General features: G+C 42.9%; 1 protein-coding gene across 1 annotated transcript in view; it reads left to right on the top strand.

The window, feature by feature from the left end:
* The window catches only part of LOC130284203 (microfibril-associated glycoprotein 4-like), a 30669-nt gene extending 16846 nt beyond the window's left edge, over nt 1–13823 (top strand). The window contains exons 3-6 of the mRNA XM_056534316.1: nt 9774–9925; nt 10008–10104; nt 10702–10884; nt 13246–13823. Of these exons, the coding sequence (XP_056390291.1) occupies nt 9774–9925; nt 10008–10104; nt 10702–10884; nt 13246–13493 (680 nt within the window). The 3' untranslated portion in view covers nt 13494–13823. The remainder of the gene's footprint in view (nt 1–9773; nt 9926–10007; nt 10105–10701; nt 10885–13245) is intronic.
* The last annotated feature ends 8861 nt before the right edge of the window (nt 13824–22684 follow it).

Genomic DNA, 22684 nt, shown 5'->3' with positions numbered 1-22684 from the left:
ATACAGACCCAGCTTCAGCTAGACTAAGTCAGAGCAGACTTACATTACACTACAATGCCATTACACTACAATGATAAATGCTTCACTTACACCTACAATGATAAATGCTTCACTTACACCTACAATGATAAATGCTTCACTTACACCTACAATGATAAATGCTTCACTTACACTACAATGATAGATGCTTCACTTACACCTAGATTGAAAAATGCTTCACTTACACCTACAATGATAAATGCTTCACATACACCTACAATGATAAATGCTTCACTTTCACTACAATGATAAATGCTTCACTTACACTACAATGATAAATGCTTCATTTACACCTACAATGATAAATGCTTCACTTACACCTACAATGATAAATGCTTCACTTACACCTACAATGATAAATGCTTCACTTACACTACAATGATAAATGCTTCACTTACACCTACAATGATAAATGCTTCACTTACACTACAATGATAAATGCTTCACTTACACCTACAATGATAAATGCTTCACTTACACTACAATGATAAATGCTTCACTTACACCTACAATGATAAATGCTTCACATACACCTACAATGATAAATGCTTCACTTACACTACAATAATAAATGCTTCACTTACACCTACAATGATAAATGCTTCACTTACACTACAATTAAAAATGCTTCACTTACACCTATAATGATAAATGCTTCACATACACCTACAATGATAAATGCTTCACTTAAACAACAATGATAAATGCTTCACTTACACCTACAATGATAAATGCTTCACTTACACCTACAACGATAAATGCTTCACTTACACCTACACTGATAAATGCTTCACATACACCTACAATGATAAATGCTTCACTTACACCTACAATGATAAATGCTTCACTTACACTACAATGATAAATGCTTCACATACACCTACAATGATAAATGCTTCACTTACACTACAATGATACATGCTTCACTTACACCTACACTGATAAATGCTTCACATACACCTACAATGATAAATGCTTCACTTACACCTACAATGATAAATGCTTCACTTACACTACAATGATAAATGCTTCACATACACCTACAATGATAAATGCTTCACTTACACTACAATGATACATGCTTCACTTACACCTACAATGATAAATGCTTCACTTACACCTACAATGATAAATGCTTCACACACACCTACAATGATAAATGCTTCACTTACACCTACAATGATAAATGCTTCACTTATACCTACAATGATAAATGCTTCACTTACACCTACAATGATAAATGCTTCACTTACACCTATAATGATAAATGCTTCACTTACACCTACAATGATAAATGCTTCACTTACACCTACAATGACAAATGCTTCACTTACACCTATAATGATAAATGCTTCACATACACCTACAATGATAAATGCTTCACATACACCTACAATGATAAATGCTTCACACACACACCTACAATGATAAATGCTTCACTTACACCCACAATGATAAATGTTTCACTTACACCTACAATGATAAATGCTTCACTTATACCTACAATGATAAATTCTTCACTTACACCTACAATGATAAATGCTTCACTTACACCTACAATGATAAATGTTTCACTTACACTACAATTATAAATGCTTCACATACACCTACAATGATACATGCTTCACTTACACCTACAATGATAAATGCTTCACATACACCTACAATGATAAATGCTTCACTTACACCTACAATGATGAATGCTTAACACACACCTACAATGAAAAATTCTTCACTTACACTACAATGATAAATGCTTCACTTACACTACAATGATAAATGCTTCACATACACTACAATGATAAATGCTTCACATACACCTACAATGATAAATGCTTCACTTACACTACAATGATACATGCTTCACTTACACCTACAATGATAAATGCTTCACTTACACCTACAATGATAAATGCTTCACACACACCTACAATGATAAATGCTTCACTTACACCTACAATGATAAATGCTTCACTTATACCTACAATGATAAATGCTTCACTTACACCTACAATGATAAATGCTTCACTTACACCTATAATGATAAATGCTTCACTTACACCTACAATGATAAATGCTTCACTTACACCTACAATGACAAATGCTTCACTTACACCTATAATGATAAATGCTTCACATACACCTACAATGATAAATGCTTCACATACACCTACAATGATAAATGCTTCACACACACACCTACAATGATAAATGCTTCACTTACACAACAATGATAAATGCTTCACTTACACCTACAATGATAAATGCTTCACTTACACCTACAACGATAAATGCTTCACTTACACCTACACTGATAAATGCTTCACATACACCTACAATGATAAATGCTTCACTTACACCTACAATGATAAATGCTTCACTTACACTACAATGATAAATGCTTCACATACACCTACAATGATAAATGCTTCACTTACACTACAATGATACATGCTTCACTTACACCTACAATGATAAATGCTTCACTTACACCTACAATGATAAATGCTTCACACACACCTACAATGATAAATGCTTCACTTACACCTACAATGATAAATGCTTCACTTATACCTACAATGATAAATGCTTCACTTACACCTACAATGATAAATGCTTTACTTACACCTATAATGATAAATGCTTCACTTACACCTACAATGATAAATGCTTCACTTACACCTACAATGACAAATGCTTCACTTACACCTATAATGATAAATGCTTCACATACACCTACAATGATAAATGCTTCACATACACCTACAATGATAAATGCTTCACACACACACCTACAATGATAAATGCTTCACTTACACCCACAATGATAAATGTTTCACTTACACCTACAATGATAAATGCTTCACTTATACCTACAATGATAAATTCTTCACTTACACCTACAATGATAAATGCTTCACTTACACCTACAATGATAAATGTTTCACTTACACTACAATTATAAATGCTTCACATACACCTACAATGATACATGCTTCACTTACACCTACAATGATAAATGCTTCACTTACACTACAATGATAAATGCTTCATTTACACCTACAATGATAAATGCTTCACTTACACCTACAATGATAAATGCTTCACTTACACCTACAATGATAAATGCTTCACTTACACTACAATGATAAATGCTTCACTTACACCTACAATGATAAATGCTTCACTTACACTACAATGATAAATGCTTCACTTACACCTACAATGATAAATGCTTCACTTACACTACAATGATAAATGCTTCACTTACACCTACAATGATAAATGCTTCACATACACCTACAATGATAAATGCTTCACTTACACTACAATAATAAATGCTTCACTTACACCTACAATGATAAATGCTTCACTTACACTACAATTAAAAATGCTTCACTTACACCTATAATGATAAATGCTTCACATACACCTACAATGATAAATGCTTCACTTACACAACAATGATAAATGCTTCACTTACACCTACAATGATAAATGCTTCACTTACACCTACAACGATAAATGCTTCACTTACACCTACATTGATAAATGCTTCACATACACCTACAATGATAAATGCTTCACTTACACCTACAATGATAAATGCTTCACTTACACTACAATGATAAATGCTTCACATACACCTACAATGATAAATGCTTCACTTACACTACAATGATACATGCTTCACTTACACCTACAATGATAAATGCTTCACTTACACCTACAATGATAAATGCTTCACACACACCTACAATGATAAATGCTTCACTTACACCTACAATGATAAATGCTTCACTTATACCTACAATGATAAATGCTTCACTTACACCTACAATGATAAATGCTTCACTTACACCTATAATGATAAATGCTTCACTTACACCTACAATGATAAATGCTTCACTTACACCTACAATGACAAATGCTTCACTTACACCTATAATGATAAATGCTTCACATACACCTACAGTGATAAATGCTTCACATACACCTACAATGATAAATGCTTCACACACACACCTACAATGATAAATGCTTCACTTACACCCACAATGATAAATGTTTCACTTACACCTACAATGATAAATGCTTCACTTATACCTACAATGATAAATTCTTCACTTACACCTACAATGATAAATGCTTCACTTACACCTACAATGATAAATGTTTCACTTACACTACAATTCTAAATGCTTCACATACACCTACAATGATACATGCTTCACTTACACCTACAATATTAAATGCTTCACATACACCTACAATGATAAATGCTTCACTTACACCTACAATGATGAATGCTTAACACACACCTACAATGAAAAATTCTTCACTTACACTACAATGATAAATGCTTCACTTACACTACAATGATAAATGCTTCACATACACTACAATGATAAATGCTTCACATACACCTACAATGATAAATGCTTCACTTACACTACAATGATACATGCTTCACTTACACCTACAATGATAAATGCTTCACTTACACCTACAATGATAAATGCTTCACACACACCTACAATGATAAATGATTCACTTACACCTACAATGATAAATGCTTCACTTATACCTACAATGATAAATGCTTCACTTACACCTACAATGGTAAATGCTTCACTTACACCTATAATGATAAATGCTTCACTTACACCTACAATGATAAATGCTTCACTTACACCTACAATGACAAATGCTTCACTTACACCTATAATGATAAATGCTTCACATACACCTACAATGATAAATGCTTCACATACACCTACAATGATAAATGCTTCACACACACACCTACAATGATAAATGCTTCACTTACACAACAATGATAAATGCTTCACTTACACCTACAATGATAAATGCTTCACTTACACCTACAACGATAAATGCTTCACTTACACCTACACTGATAAATGCTTCACATACACCTACAATGATAAATGCTTCACTTACACCTACAATGATAAATGCTTCACTTACACTACAATGATAAATGCTTCACATACACCTACAATGATAAATGCTTCACTTACACTACAATGATACATGCTTCACTTACACCTACAATGATAAATGCTTCACTTACACCTACAATGATAAATGCTTCACACACACCTACAATGATAAATGCTTCACTTACACCTACAATGATAAATGCTTCACTTATACCTACAATGATAAATGCTTCACTTACACCTACAATGATAAATGCTTCACTTACACCTATAATGATAAATGCTTCACTTACACCTACAATGATAAATGCTTCACTTACACCTACAATGACAAATGCTTCACTTACACCTATAATGATAAATGCTTCACATACACCTACAATGATAAATGCTTCACATACACCTACAATGATAAATGCTTCACACACACACACCTACAATGATAAATGCTTCACTTACACCCACAATGATAAATGTTTCACTTACACCTACAATGATAAATGCTTCACTTATACCTACAATGATAAATTCTTCACTTACACCTACAATGATAAATGCTTCACTTACACCTACAATGATAAATGTTTCACTTACACTACAATTATAAATGCTTCACATACACCTACAATGATACATGCTTCACTTACACCTACAATGATAAATGCTTCACATACACCTACAATGATAAATGCTTCACTTACACCTACAATGATGAATGCTTAACACACACCTACAATGAAAAATTCTTCACTTACACTACAATGATAAATGCTTCACTTACACTACAATGATAAATTCTTCACTTACACCTACAATGATAAATGCTTCACTTACACTACAATGATAAATGCTTCACATACACCTACAATGATAAATGCTTCACTTACACTACAATGATACATGCTTCACTTACACCTACAATGATAAATGCTTCACTTACACCTACAATGATAAATGCTTCACACACACCTACAATGATAAATGCTTCACTTACACCTACAATGATAAATGCTTCACTTATACCTACAATGATAAATGCTTCACTTACACCTACAATGATAAATGCTTCACTTACACCTATAATGATAAATGCTTCACTTACACCTACAATGATAAATGCTTCACTTACACCTACAATGACAAATGCTTCACTTACACCTATAATGATAAATGCTTCACATACACCTACAATGATAAATGCTTCACATACACCTACAATGATAAATGCTTCACACACACACCTACAATGATAAATGCTTCACTTACACCTACAATGATAAATGTTTCACTTACACCTACAATGATAAATGCTTCACTCATACCTACAATGATAAATTCTTCACTTACACCTACAATGATAAATGCTTCACTTACACCTACAATGATAAATGTTTCACTTACACTACAATTATAAATGCTTCACATACACCTACAATGATACATGCTTCACTTACACCTACAATGATAAATGCTTCACATACACCTACAATGATAAATGCTTCACTGTCACGATGCCGGCTGGCAGGAGGGATGTCTCTCAGAATGCCGGCTGGCAGGAGGATGCCGGCTGGCTGGAGGTGGATCCTCTGTGCCAGAGAGGGATTGGCGTGGACCGTGCTAGTGGACCGGTTCTAAGTCACTACTGGTTTTCACCAGAGCCCGCCGCAAAGCGGGATGGTCTTGCTGCGGCGGTAGTGACCAGGTCGTATCCACTAGCAACGGCTCAACCTCTCTGGCTGCTGAAGATAGGCGCGGTACAAGGGAGTAGACAGAAGCAAGGTCGGACGTAGCAGAAGGTCGGGGCAGGCAGCAAGAATCGTAGTCAGGGGCAACGGCAGGAGGTCAGGAACACGGGCTAGGAACAAACAAGGGAACGCTTTCACTAGGCACAAGGGCAACAAGATCCGGCCAGGGAGTGCAGGGGAAGTGAGGTATAAGTAGGGAGTGCACAGGTGGAAACTAATCAAGGTAATTGGGAAGATTGGACCAGGCACCATCATTGGTGCACTGGCCCTTTAAATCGCAGAGACCCGGCGCGCGCGCGCCCTAGGGAGCGGGGCCGCGCGCGCCGGGACAGGACCGACGGAGAGCGAGTCAGGTACGGGAGCCGGGGTGCGCATCGCGAGCGGGCGCCACCCGCATCGCGAATCGCATCCCGGCTGGAGGCGGTACCGCAGCGCACCCGGTCAGTGGATCTGACCGGGGCGCTGCAGCAACGAGGATGAGGCGAGCGCTCCGGGGAGGAACGGGGACCCGGAGTGCTCGGCGTAACAGTACCCCCCCCCCTTGGGTCTCCCCCTCTTCTTGGGTCCAAAGAACCTGAGGATCAAAAACACAATTCTTTCGTGATGAGGTCCGATGCACATTAGGAGGGGTTCCGTGCGGTAACGCACGGCACAGTCCAATCTTTCATTGTTAACACAATTGATGTAGAGGGGTCTGGCGAGACTGGTCACAGGGATGTTGAACCTGTTGATAAGAGAGGCCAAAAAAAAATTTCCTGCAGATCCGGAATCCAAGAAGGCCATAGTAGAGAAGGAGAAGGTAGAGGCAGATATCCGCACAGGCACAGTAAGGCGTGGAGAAGCAGAGTTGACATCAAGAACTGTGTCACCTTTGTGCGGAGTCAGCGTACGTCTTTCCAGGCGGGGAGGACGGATAGGACAATCCTTCAGGAAGTGTTCGGTACTGGCACAGTACAGGCAAAGATTCTCCATGCGGCGTCGTGTCCTCTCTTGAGGTGTCAAGCGAGACCGGTCAACTTGCATAGCCTCCACGGCGGGAGGCACAGGAACGGATTGCAGAGGACCAGAGGAGAGAGGAGCCGGGGAGAAAAAACGCCTCGTGCGAACAAAGTCCATATCCAGGCGGAGCTCCAGACGCCATCCGGAAAAACGCATGTCAATGCGAGTGGCAAGATGAATGAGTTCATGTAGGTTAGCAGGAGTTTCTCGTGCGGCCAGAACATCTTTAATGTTGCTGGATAGGCCTTTTTTAAAGGTCGCGCAGAGAGCCTCACTATTCCAGGACAACTCGGAAGCAAGAGCACGGAACTGAATTGCGTACTCGCCAACGGAAGAAACACCCTGGGCCAGGTTCAGCAGGGCAGTCTCGGCAGAAGAAGCTCGGGCAGGCTCCACGAAGACACCACGGACCTCAGCGAAGAAGGACTGGACTGTGGCTGTGGCAGGATCATTGCGGTCCCAGAGCGGTGTGGCCCCAGACAAGGCCTTTCCAGAAAGGAGACCATGGCAGAGTCTAGAATCCTCATCAAATTTGTCCGGCAGGGACAAGCAGGGGTTAGGAGCGGCCGGTTGCTGCGGAGGAGTTGCAGGAGCTGGCGGAGGAGATGGTTGTTGCAGCTGTAGCTGTGACTGAAATTGTGACTGAAGCTGCTGTATCTGTGACTGAAGTTGCAGTGTCACGGTGGTCAAGTAAGCCAGCTGGTGATTTCGTTGGGCAATCTGTCGGGCTTGCTGGGCGACCAGTGTGGGGAGGTCGGCGACAACTGGCAGAGGAACTTCAGCGGGATCCATGGCCGGATCTACTGTCACGATGCCGGCTGGCAGGAGGGATGTCTCTCAGAATGCCGGCTGGCAGGAGGATGCCGGCTGGCTGGAGGTGGATCCTCTGTGCCAGAGAGGGATTGGCGTGGACCGTGCTAGTGGACCGGTTCTAAGTCACTACTGGTTTTCACCAGAGCCCGCCGCAAAGCGGGATGGTCTTGCTGCGGCGGTAGTGACCAGGTCGTATCCACTAGCAACGGCTCAACCTCTCTGGCTGCTGAAGATAGGCGCGGTACAAGGGAGTAGACAGAAGCAAGGTCGGACGTAGCAGAAGGTCGGGGCAGGCAGCAAGAATCGTAGTCAGGGGCAACGGCAGGAGGTCAGGAACACGGGCTAGGAACAAACAAGGGAACGCTTTCACTAGGCACAAGGGCAACAAGATCCGGCCAGGGAGTGCAGGGGAAGTGAGGTATAAGCAGGGAGTGCACAGGTGGAAACTAATCAAGGTAATTGGGAAGATTGGACCAGGCACCATCATTGGTGCACTGGCCCTTTAAATCGCAGAGACCCGGCGCGCGCGCGCGCCCTAGGGAGCGGGGCCGCGCGCGCCGGGACAGGACCGACGGAGAGCGAGTCAGGTACGGGAGCCGGGGTGCGCATCGCGAGCGGGCGCCACCCGCATCGCGAATCGCATCCCGGCTGGAGGCGGTACCGCAGCGCACCCGGTCAGTGGATCTGACCGGGGCGCTGCAGCAACGAGGATGAGGCGAGCGCTCCGGGGAGGAACGGGGACCCGGAGTGCTCGGCGTAACATTCACTTACACCTACAATGATGAATGCTTAACACACACCTACAATGAAAAATTCTTCACTTACACTACAATGATAAATGCTTCACTTACACTACAATGATAAATTCTTCACTTACACCTACAATGATAAATGCTTCACTTACACCCACAATGATAAATGTTTCACTTACTCTACAATGATAAATGCTTCACCTACACCTACAATGATAAATGCTTCACTTACACCTACAATGATAAATGCTTCACTTACACCTACAATGATAAATATCCCCAGTGTATCAGAAATGGATCCAGTTTTCCTTTTAGAACCATCAGAAGAATTTATTTTGCTTAGCAAGACATAATGCAACAGCAGAATAGTGAGTACAGCTCTGGAGGTGAATGGAGGATAGGACATAATGTAACTCAGGTGACCTCTGACCCCTGTAATATGATGGATTTCCTTCCAGTATGTTCCACCACTGACCAGTATCCTGTAGACTGTGAGGACGTGTGTGAGAACGGGGAGGAGGAGAGCGGCCCATATGTCATCTACCCGGCTGGACCAGGCATCGCGGTGCCCGTATACTGCGACATGATTACTGAGGGCGGCAAGTGGACGGTGGGTGCCCGATGTGTGACATTACTGCTGGTGTTGTCTCCATGTTCTGATAACATTCATCTGTTTGGGGGGTCCGGGGTAGGTCATCCAGAAGAGGTTCAATGGTTCCCTGAGCTTCTTCAGGGGATGGAGCGACTATAAGTCCGGCTTTGGTAGAGCGGACGGAGAGTACTGGCTGGGTAAGTCATTGTATTCTTACTTATATCCACTTCAGGAAAAGCTGGGTGACAGCCAATATGGCTACCATTATAGTCCTCACACAGCTTTCTCAAGAAATTATTATTGTAAATCCGATGTCTGGGAAAGCTGGGTGACAGCCAATACGGTATGGCTACCATTATAGTCCTCACACAGCTTTCTCAAGAAATTATTATTGTAAATCCGATGTCTGGGAAAGCTGGGTGACAGCCAATATGACTACCATTATAGTCCTCACACAGCTTTCTTGAGAAATAATTCCTGTAAATCCGATGTCTGGGAAAGCTGGGTGGTCTACAGGTGGGTCAAGGCATTATATTCTTCAAGGGGGTAAACCAGTGTTTCCCAACCAGGGTGCCTCCAGCTGTTGCAAAAGGCTGTCCGGACATGCTGGGAGTTGTAGTTTTGCAACAGCTGGAGGCACCCTGGTTGGGAAACACTGGGGTATACAATAAACCAATAATGGAGCAGTCCTATTCCAGGGTGGGTGATCAGTGGACCTTTCATGTTCCAGGCTGCACTGCAGAGCTTCGCTCCCCTGCAGAACATCACTCATGGCCTCATGTCTCTTCCCATAGGGTTACACTATATCTATCTCCTCACGCTCCGCAACAAGTACGAGCTGAGGGTCGACCTGGGAGACTTCGAAAACAACATGACCTTCGCTAAATACTCCGAGTTTGCCATCTCCCCGTACAACATCAACCCCGAGGACGATGGCTACACGCTGCACGTGGAAGGCTTCACTGACGGGGGAGCAGGTAACCCCCTACATGGACTTGTGGGTAATAGGTCATAATAAGGCTTCAGAGATCTGAACCCCACTGCACAGTCTGTACCTGGGCCCCCACCTACCAGGTGCCATTTATAATACTTATCTTCTTCTTTGGCCTTTGAACCCCTTCAGGCACTGGGGGCCCTGTTGCAACTGCAACCTCTGCAGCCCCTTCAGTCTATAAATATGGCGGACATGACTTAGTGTCTCAGGTTGTAGGATACATCTGACCCACTGGCCTAAGGATAGACCTACTAACACTTTTTGGTACACTTAAAGGGTTACACCGGTGCAAGACATCTTATCCCCTATCCAATCGGGGATAAGATGTCTGATTGTGGGGGTCCCGGGGCTGGAACCCCTGCGATCTCCGTGCAGCACCCAACGTTTTGAATGAACCTTGGGTTCCAGCAGCTGTGATTGTGACATCATGCCACGCCCCCTCGTTATGTCATGACACGCCCCCTCCATGCATGTCTATGGGAGGGGGCGTGGCGTGACATCAAAGGTGCTGTGCGAAGATCATGGGGGCTCCAGCAGCATCCTATCCTTTTCCTTTGGGGATAAGATGTCTAGCGGCAGAGTGACCCTTTAAGTGTGCAGCAGGACATCTTAACGCTCCCTTGTCAAGTTAAAGGGGTACTTCCGTGGAAAACTTTTTTTTTTTTTAATCATCTTGTGCCAGAAAGTTAATCACTTCTATTAAAAAATCTTAATCCTTCCAGTACTTTTTAGGGGCTGTATACTAAAGAGAAATCCAAAAAAGAAATGCATTTCCTGTGATGTCATGACCACAGTGCTCTCTGCTGAACTCTGCTGTCCATTTTAGGAACTGTCCAGAGAAGGAGAAAATCCCCATAGCAAACATATGCTGCTCTGGACAGTTCCTAAAATGGACAGCAGAGGTCAGCAGAGAGCACCGTGGTCATGACATCAGAGGAAATGCATTTCTTTTTTGGATTTCTCTTTAGTATACAGCCCCTAAAAAGTACTGGAAGGATTAAGATTTTTAATAGAAGTGATTTACAAATCTGTTTAACTTTCTGGCACAAGATGATTAAAAAAAAAAAAAAGTTTTCCACGGTAGTACCCCTTTAAGTGCATCTTACTATTTTCATATGCCAAAATGATGGCCCAGCAGCCATAGCAAATCTTAACCACTATATAACATTAATATATACATTGGGAAAAAACGATAAAAATCTGCACAGAGAAAAAGATGACGAGTTTTCCGATCGCTTGTTTTATTTTTCATAGGCTTTAAAAACAAACAAACATATATATATATATATATATATATATATATATATATATATATGAAATATATACCTACTCCCAGAATTTTGGACTATATAGTAGTATATAGTATAGGTCAGTGTTTCCCAACCAGGGGTACCTCCAGCTGTTGCGAAACTACAACTCCCAGCATGCCCGGACAGCCGTTGGCTGTCCGGGCATGCTGGGAGTTGTAGTTTTGCAACAGCTGGAGGCACTCTGGTTGGGAAACACTGACCTATACTATATACTACTATATAGTCCAATATGCTGGGAGTTGTAGTTTGGCAACAGCTGGAGGCGCTCTGGTAGGAAAACACTGACCTATACTATATACTACTATATAGTCCAACATGCTGGGAGTTGTAGTTTTGCAACAGCTGGAGGTGCTCTGGTTGGGAAACACTGACCTATACTATATACTACTATATAGTCCAACATGCTGGGAGTTGTAGTTTTGCAACAGCTGGAGGCTCCCCTAGTTGGGAAACACTGACCTATACTATATACTACTATATAGTCCAACATGCTGGGAGTTGTAGTTTTGCAACAGCTGGAGGCCCCCCTGGTTGGGAAACACTGACCTATACTATACACTATTATATAGTCCAACATGCAGGGAGTTGTAGTTTTGCAACAGCTGGAGGTGCTCTGGTTGGAAAACACTGACCTATACTATATACTACTATATAGTCCAACATGCTGGGAGTTGTACTTTTGGCACAGCTGGAGGCACCCCTGGTTGGGAAACACTGACCTATACTATATACTACTATATAGTCCAACATGCAGGGAGTTGTAGTTTTGGCACAGCTGGAGGCACTCCTGGTTTGGAAACACTGGTACAGCGTATGGTGATATAGTTGGAGGATTGGTTAGATAAATAACAACCATTGCATGGCCGGTATTTTTTTTGGGGGGGGGGAAATACCGGCAGGGTGGCCAAAATACCGGCTGTGCTGGAAAAATAGTGTCCAGGTGCCAACCCTACCCCCTTGTATTATATTTGGGGGTCGCTAGGAGTAGTCCGCACCACCTCACGTCTAACCTCATTACTCCTCATCACCTACAGGAGATGCCCTGTCCTACCACAATGGAATGAAGTTCTCTACATACGACAGAGACCGCGATGTCTACCTACAGAACTGCGCCGCCCTCTCCTCTGGTGGCTTCTGGTACAGGGCGTGTCACCTGGCCAACTTGAATGGTCCTTACCTCCGTGGCGCTCACCTATCCTATGGTAGTGGTGTCATTTGGTCTCAGTGGAGAGGTCTCTACTATTCTCTGAAGACCACGGAAATTAAGATCAGACGACAGTGATGTCCCTCCCCCCCACATTGGCGTAGACTCGTAGAATTTCGAGTGCACATGAAAATGCCAGGATGTTCATGTATATCATGTATTCTACCTGTAGCCTGAATCTTGAAGCTTCCCATGACTTGATCCTTACCCATGTCTGGATGCTGTAGACCCTCTGCTGACCCCTCTGCTGACCCCTCTGCTGACCCCTCTGCATGTCCCCGGCTCCTCAGACCTTGGTTTTGCCGTCACTGTTCATGTTACATAAAGGTTGTTGTATCCCCTGAACTTATAGTAAATTCTCCCCAATATCAATAAACAGTAATGCCATAAAACCTGCCTCATTCTATGAGACTTTTTTCTCAGATTATCGAAAAAGAAAACCATTGGGTATAGTGGGGATCTCCCAAATGAGGGGTCGGTATATAGACGACGTATTTAACCTTGACTTTGAAAGGGTACTCCACTGCCCCAGTGTTCGGAACATTTAGTTCCAAATGCTAGGTGGGGGCTGTGCGGGTTGTGAAGTAATGACCACGCCCCTTATAACATCATTGCCACGCCCCCTCGATGAAAGTCTATGGGAGAGGGGGCATGGCAGTTGCTACATCCCTCCCATAGACTTGCATTGAGGGGGAGTGGCGTGACATCACAAGGGGCGTGGCCATCATGACCCCACACAGCCCACACCCAGCATTCTGAGCTAAATGTTCCGAACACTAGGGCAGTGGAGTACCCCTTTAAAGGGGTTCTCCACTATAAGGTGATTGATTAGGAAGGATCTGCGCTTGTCTTGGAGCTAAATGGCTATGTTGTGAGATTACCATAACACTGAGGCTATCTTTTTGTGAACTGGCTATTTCCGGTTTGAAAACAAAAGATATCTCAGTCCTCTAGGTTATATAAGTGAAATTAGTGGAGAAAGAAAAGTGTAAAAATAAAAATATAAAAAAATATGTGATATTAAAGGGGTACTCCCCTGGAAAACTTTTTTTTAATCAACTGGAGCCAGAAAGTTAAACAGATTTGTAAAGATTTGTAAATTACTTAATCTTAATCCTCCTAGTACTTATCAGCTTCTATTTGCTTCACAGGAAGTTATTTTCTTTTGTAAATTCCTTTTCAGTCTGACCACAGTGCTCTCTGCTGACACCTCTGTCCATTTTAGGAACTGTCTGGAGCAGGAGAGATTTAGTATGGGGATTTGCTCCTGTTCTGGACAGTTCCTGACATGGACAGAAGTGTCAGCAGAGAGCACTGTGGTCAGACAGAAAGGGAATTTCAAAAAGAAAATAACTTCCTGTGGAGCAAATAGAAGCTGATAAGTACTGGAAGGATTAAGATTTTTAAATAGAATTCATTTACAAATCTGTTTAACTTTCTGGCACCAATTGATAAAAAAAAAAAAAAAAAAATGTTTTCCAGGGGAGTACCCCTTTAAGGACCAGGTATACAGGTAATGGTATTGGAAAATAGTAAGTAAATTAGATAATATTCTATGCAAATTAGTAACATAAATGGATACAATATAGATACATTTATTATTGGTGATCTGGGCGGAGTTATCACAGGGCCCTTGTGACTCACAACCAATACACAATAATTAGTATAAAATACAATCATAAAACAATAAATATATAAAATGCTGCTTGTATATATATAATTAGTTCAGAATGAGCTGAGATGTAGAATATAGCAGCCCTGGAACGGTAACGGCCTTTTGTGTGATACGCTTGTACAGTACTTTTTAGGGCATGCTGGGATTTGTAGTCTCCATGGGTAAAGTCGTTAGCAAATATCCATATATAACATATACCCATTTAATATAATCCTTGGTGGTGTAGTAGATAACAAACATGGGTGGTGACTGTTATTGCCGGTATTTGTAGGGCATGCTGGGATTTATAGTCTCCGCAAGTGAGATCGTTGATGATATAGTGCATATATATATATATAAATTGGCTCCAGAAACTTAAACAGATTTGTAAATTACTTCTATTAAAAAAATCTTAATCCTTCCAATAATTATCAGCTGCTGAAGTTGAGTTGTTGTTTTCTGACTGGCAACAGTGCTCTCTGCTGACATCTCTGCTTGTCTCGGGTACTGCACAGAGTAGAAGAGGTTTGCCATGTGGATTTGCTTCTACTCTGGACAGTTCCCGAGACAGGTGTCCTCAGAGAGCACTTAGACAGAAAAGAACGACTCAACTTCAGCAGCTCATAAGTACCGAAAGGATTAAGATTTTTTCATAGAAGTCATTTACAAGCCTGGAGTGCTGAGGGGGGTGTGTGTCCAACCAACAGTATATGGCAGTTAAGTGTGAGAGGAGCTATGATTGGATGAGGCTGGACACACCCCCCTCAGCACTCCAGGCTGCACTTCCTGTGTTTGGACTTCGGTCCTAAGTCTGTGTATGAGATGGGGGAAATGTGCTCTTGAGCTTTTTTAAGCACAAATAAAACATTTTTTTTAAACAAAGGATATTAGAAATATTTTTTATTTACCATTAGGAGTGCAATAGCAGAAATACATTTTAATGAGAGTTACCCTTTAAAGGGGTTATCCAGGAAAAAACTTTTTTACATATATCAATTGGCTCCAGAAAGTTAAACAGATTTGTAAATGATTTCTATTAAAAAATCTTAATCCTTTCAGTACTTATGAGCTTCTGAAGTTGAGTTGTTCTTTTCTGTCTAAGTGCTCTCTGATGACACGTGTCTCGGGAACCGCCCAGTTTAGAAGCAAATCCCCATAGCAAACCTCTTCTAAACTGTGCAGTTCCCTAGACAAGCAGAGATGTCAGCAGAGAGCACTATTGCCAGACAGAAAACAACAACTCAACTTCAGCAGCTGATAATTATTGAAAGGATTAAGATTTTTTTAATAGAAGTAATTTACAAATCTGTTTAACTTCTGGAGCTAGTTGATATATATAAAAAAGTTTTTTTTTTCCAGGAATACCCCTTTAATGCCCATTGTGCACCACTGGCAGGATCCTCTGTTAGCTGCCGAACCAATAGACCAGTGTTTCCCAACCAGGGTGCCCCCAGCTGTTGCAAAACTACAATTCCCAGCATGCCCGGACAGCCGAAGGCTGTCCGGGCATGCTGGGAGTTGTAGTTTTGCAACAGCTGGAGGCACCCTGGTTGGGAAACACTGCAATAGACTGATAATCCAAAGGTAGAAAACAAGATAGATCTTCCCCGCTCCTGTGTGAGTTCTCTCCCTGCAATGTGACTGTCCGATGGGGATTCGCTGGTTCGCGCATGCGGCACTAGCTGGTAGCAGGTACAGGGAGATCTGGAAGGTAGGAATGATTTGCGGAGTTTTCTCTGTTTTATTGGTATTTAAAAAAAATAATAATTAAGCCACTAGGTGTCTCCCAACTTGTCCAGAGAACATTCCCCCCCCATCTCTTGCACAGACTTTGGACTCCTGCTGGCCTGTTAGAAGTCCCAAATCAGTAAAAATGCTGAGGGGTGTGTATGCAGCCTTAGCCAATCATAGATAATCTCATACTGAGAACAGATATGTGTAGCTCAACCACAATAAATGAGCGAGGTTTACTGTGCCAGCCATTATACTTCTTTTGCAGACAACTTGAATGTGGAGTGGGAAAACCGGTAACAGCGATCCAAACTATTTATTTTACAGGATACAATTCTACCATCTACAGGACGGCCATTTCTATCATTTACAGGATATTTTGTACATTTATTGCACAGAAGGTTTCCTTGATATAAAGCAGATTTTCTTTCCAGGAGGAACGTTCCTATTTTTCATTGTGAATACCAGATACACTATCACTCTGATAAGTGTAGCACTATATACCACAGTTATATCTAGTGTATCACTATATATTGCTTTTTCATATTTTATTGTATCTTTTAACCATTTGTGTGCCACCGTAGGGCCCTGCGGGAACGCATTATTTAATATCTTATAATAAATAACATATTTTTATCATATCCTTCTTTTTCTCTATTATTGTTACCAGACATCCACCATTTAATCTTTTTGATATTGAGCTGAGGACTAAGACCCTATTTTTGTCACTAATCTCACACTGAACTGTTCTGGGCTGTGTGTAGCAGAGTGAGGGAGGAAGTTCTCCCCTGTATGGCTTCAGATGATGTCACGCCTGCTGGGGAACGCCCCCTTCCCAGTCTGTGAATCTGACTGAGACTGAGCAGAAAATACAGAGGAATATCAAGGTAGAAAACTAAAAAATAATAAAAAATAAAGGCCGGGGGTGGTTTATCATGATTGGGGCGGTGACCTGGGGGGATTATAAAATATAACAAGATCATGACAGGTTCTCTTTAAACCTTTAACGACACAGACAATTTCTAATGAAATCCTTTATATTACTATTACCATAAACTGACATGCTGTCTTTATTCTGTGGGGCAGTGGGATTGCAAAGGTGTTACATTTATATAGCTTTTATTTTATTTTTTTTAATTTTTAATTTCATTTTTTTTAAACTTTATTTAAAAACAAAATTCTAGAAACGTCTTTATTATGCCCCTATAATCAATTTATTTTACAGTTGACGGGGCTGTAAAGGGACTCATTTTTTGTGTTGTGATCTTTAGTTTTCATTGGTACCATTCTTGTGTACATTACCTTTCAACATCTGGTAGTCCTCAACCACCGTGTACTTTCTGTGGGATTAGGTATCAGTGCAGTCGTCTCGGTCTCTTTCAGGTCCAAAGAAAGGACCAGAACCTTTGTCTCCAGGATTAAAGAAATGAGCCTTGTAATTCCATAGGAATCATTCATGGGACCTAAACATTGGAAGACACTATATTTGTTTGGAACAGATCTTCCTTTCAATCTGTGATAGCTTGGGGGTGTAGGGTAGGTAGGGTGTTGCTGTGCAGTGGTGAAAGGGTGTTGGATTAACCCTTAACTGTCGTGACGCCAGGGTGCAGGTTCCTTTCTGTATATGTATCCTACCACCACCCGTCCCAGGAACGATAGGGAGGAATAAAGGATTGTCCACAACCGGAATTTTAGTAAACTGAAGATAACTTTACTGCAGATTTTATGCAGATTAAACAGTCTTTACAGAGGACCGGACTTTAGGCTCCTCACAGGTTTGGTTGGGACCTTGTAGCGAATAAGCTTGAAGGATTTGCTTTATGCTGTTCCACTGGATTTAAGGGTGTTGTTTAGGTCCAGTAGTCACGTAGGATTAACAGAGTTTGGATTGAGCAGACGCACGGTTTAGTAAGGATCTGGATTGGTAGGCTTCAGGCCTAATTTTTCTTGTAGGTAAGTACAGAGCTCCGCTCGCTGTCATATCCCAAGGGAAAGAACCGGACAAGAGAGCAAGGATTGGATAACAGCGCCCATATATCTAAACGGTTCCCCAGACCTGTCAGTCCTAATACAAAGCATTGTGGTACATCACGTGACATGAGCACATGACCTGGAAGGTCCTTAACCTTAGCAGAAGAACACAGTTACTAATCATGTGACCTAAGGTCCTGGAAGCAACATTTACACTATACAATATATAATGTGGTAGCCCTGGGGGGCTGTATGGTAGTGGTGGTATGGTAACGGTATATGAGGGGTTAATATTAACCCTGTCACTCGTGACGCCAGGGTGAGGGCTGGTATTATTCAGGTATAGCTTCGGCCTATCGCCGCCCTTCCCAGAAACGACAGGCGTATGCAGATAATGACTGAAGGTCCACACTGGAGTGAAACTTGAACTGAAGTAAACTTTACTCTTGAACTTGCGGTACATTCAGAATACAGTAACAGTCTCTGTAATACACTTGTATAGACTTCAATGACTGACAGTTGCTGTGGACCTTGCGTCTTTTTCAGGTTAATAGAATCAAGGTAATTGGTGCGTGGATCCGTCCGGATTTAGGGGTAGATTAGGTCCGGTGGTCCCGCAGAGTGTTTGGGGATTGATACACTCTATAACTATAATTGTTCAGCCATTGCCGCAAGGCTCAGGCCTAACTCACTGCGATTACTGCTATACAGGTCTTCTCTCATCAAGAGCACAGGTGCAAGAGAACTAAAATGGCTACCGCGTCCCTTATATGGACAGGGGGCGGAGCCTAATTTGATAGGTCCAAGGTCAGCTGTCACTCACCGTCACACAGGCTTCTGGGTGATCATCTGACTTCCTATACACATAATAATACCAAAACGAGGCTAGAAATACAAAAGTGAGGCCTGGAACGCATCCAGAGTGAGGCTTATCAATCTCTCTCAAGTGGCTGTCCAGCTACCCAAGTACACCCCAGTGGTTACTTTACACCATCTGGACGTCAGAGATGTAGTCTCGAAGTCACAGGTGGTCCAACCTGGACCTGATCAGAGCCCTGCGGAACCTTGGTGGAACTAGCTGCAGATAGGAGACAAAGACACCCCCAAGGAACAGGTGGAAGGAGTCATCCAGGTGGCTAAGAAACATCAAGAAGCTTTCAGCAAATTTCCCACAGACTTTGGCAGGACCGCCATGATCAAACATAGGATTCTCACCGGAGACAATCCACCCATTAAAGAGAGTCATCGCCCTGTGGCTCCTGGGATGTATCAGACCATAAAGAAGATGCTGGTGGAGATGAAAGAGGCCGATGTCATCCAAGAAAGCCAGATTCCGTGGGCTGCACCTTTGGTCTTGGTGAAAATGAAAGATGGCACCATCCGCTTTTGCATAGACTACCGGAAGCTAAACAACATAACTCATAAGGATGCCTATCCTCTCCCACGCATTGAAGAATCCTTGACTGCGTTGGGGTCTGCCGCCTACTTTTCAACACTGTATCTGACGAGTGGCTATTGACCGGTGCCAATGGCAGAAGAGGACAGAGAGAAGACCGCATTTGTGACCCCCTTGGGTCTCTTCGAGTTCAAAAGTATGCCCTTTGGACTGTGCAATGCACCAGCTACATTCCAACGCCTAATAGAGCAATGCTTAGGACACCTTAACTTCCAGAGTGTTTTGTTGTATCTAGATGACGTCATAGTCTACTCTCGAACATATCAGGAACACCTGGATCACCTGAAAGAAGTTTTCCAAGTTCTTATCCGACATGAACTCAAGGTTAAGCCTTATAAGCCTCACTGGGACCTTCCCATTCCGTACGGTTACCAGGCTTCTAGCAGCTCGCACCAAGGAACAATCTTCCAGCCGAAGGGGCTCCAAGAGCGCTTGTTAATCTTGATTTTTCACCCCGGGTCCGGCACGGCACCAAATAACTGTCTCTGTCTGTGGCTGTAGACTAATGGCTCGGATATCTTGAGTCCTTACTCAACAGATTTCTCCATGATGTTTCACGAACTTCTGTTCTGCTTGGAGGATTTTGAGGTGGTGTTGGGCAGCTCGCCGGCCTGAAGGTGACAAGTGAGGGAGAGATGCATGCAGTGCACAGACAATATCATCAAAACAGTGTCTTATAATATTCATGCCTAAAATGAAATCGGCTGCTCCCTCATCCCTAACATTTGTGACGATCACCCCTTGCCTTCCTAACACATGCTTTCCCACCTGCACCGTGGGCTCCCAGTAACCATGTCTGGGTACTGGTTTCCCGTTCCCTGCAATTACTCTGAAGTCCGCTTCCTGAGGGTCACACAACCTTTCTGGGCCCCAGTACTTATAGAAAAACCCCTGTGGGATGGTGGATACCTGAGACCACGTATCTATCAGAGCTTGTAACCGGACACCTTCAATCATCACCTGTACATAAGGGCAAGCAGCTACATACATAGACAGTCCCTTCTTGTCGCTGGTTGATTCTGGACCTTCAATCTCTACTCCTGGGGTGAGGTCCTCGACCCCAGAGGACACCCGTTTAAAGCCCAGCATTGGCTCTTCCAGTGTCCATTCTTGTTACAATAACTACAAACGAGTCTTTGGCTCCAAAGTGGTCTCACAGGAGGAACACTAGGTGGAGTGACAGGGCGAGGGTCAGCCTTCTTAGGTGGTGGTGTTGCAGATCTGGAAGGGTTTGGCCGTACTGCCATCTCTTTAAAGGCCTTGGCTAATTGTTCAATGTCCTGTTTTATATCTTGTAAGTGAGCTGTCCAAAGACTAGGAGAAGGTGTTGGTGGGGCAGATTGAGAAGGGACAGGCGGTTGGAGCAGGAGCACTAATTTCTTCTGTCTGAGGTCCCGACTCTATTACTTTCACCGCTAGTCTCTTAAAGGCTGGGAAGGCCATGTCGGGATTTTGTATGGCCAGCATCCTAAGTTGGGCCTTGTCCCATTTGTTTAGCGCCCCCTCTATAAAACGGTCCATCAGAACTCGATTGCCCTGATCGGGCGTGATGCCGTCCAACTTGTGTACCGCCTATAATGCACTCTGCAAAGCCACTGCATATGCTCGGAGGGTCTCACCTGGCTTCTGGCGTCGTTCATAGAGTCGGAGGCGTACCTCTGAGGGGGAGTGAGATTCAAACACTTGAGAAAGTCCTTCAAAAATCTGTCCCACTGTGGCCTTATCAGCCACTGGCCATGTGCGAAGTTCTTCCAAGGTGGGTCCCTGGAGTTGTCCCAGAAGCAGTTCTACCTGTTGATGAGGGGGAAGTGAATAAAATGCAAAGAGGCTGTAGACTTTTTCTTTAAAGTCTCTTAGTTTAAAAGGATCACCATTGTAGGTGGGAAGCACAGGATTCCCCAAGAAGACAGGTGCAGCAACTGGGGCTCCCAACACATAGGGAGAGACTGAGGGTGGACTGGTTGGGTCCTGTTCCGCCGGTGTTGGAGGTCTTGCCGGCATCACAGGCAGGGCGCGCCCTTGGGAGGTTGAGAGTGTTGGTGAGGGCGGCAACATACTTCTAGCTGAGGGTGGAGACCCCGTTAGCTGTGCAGCTGGAGCATCGCCCCCTTGCTGTTCAGGTGGGGACTGTGGGACTGCAGGTTCTGACATTTCTGTATTTGTTATACTGGCCCTTTAAATAGACCTTGGATTCCTAGGTCCCAGGGAAATACGCAATTGTTCTTTAATCTAGAACTTGAGAGCGTAGATTTCAAACTTGAGAGCGGTGACCTGAAACTCGACATCCTTTAATTGAAATTTGAGTGCGATGATCGACAGCTGAAGCGATTCTATGCAGGACTTCAATTTGGTAATCTGATGTCTCAGAGTCCCGTACTGTTCCGGTTCTTCACAGCTTCTAGTCTGTTGGCGCACTCTGTGCCTTTTCCCGCGCTGGGCTGTCTCTCTTTGTTGGTT

The sequence above is a fragment of the Hyla sarda genome, chromosome 8 (assembly GCF_029499605.1).
Source record: "Hyla sarda isolate aHylSar1 chromosome 8, aHylSar1.hap1, whole genome shotgun sequence".
NCBI classification, from domain to species: domain Eukaryota; kingdom Metazoa; phylum Chordata; class Amphibia; order Anura; family Hylidae; genus Hyla; species Hyla sarda.
This window is presented reverse-complemented; position numbering and strand designations above follow the sequence as displayed.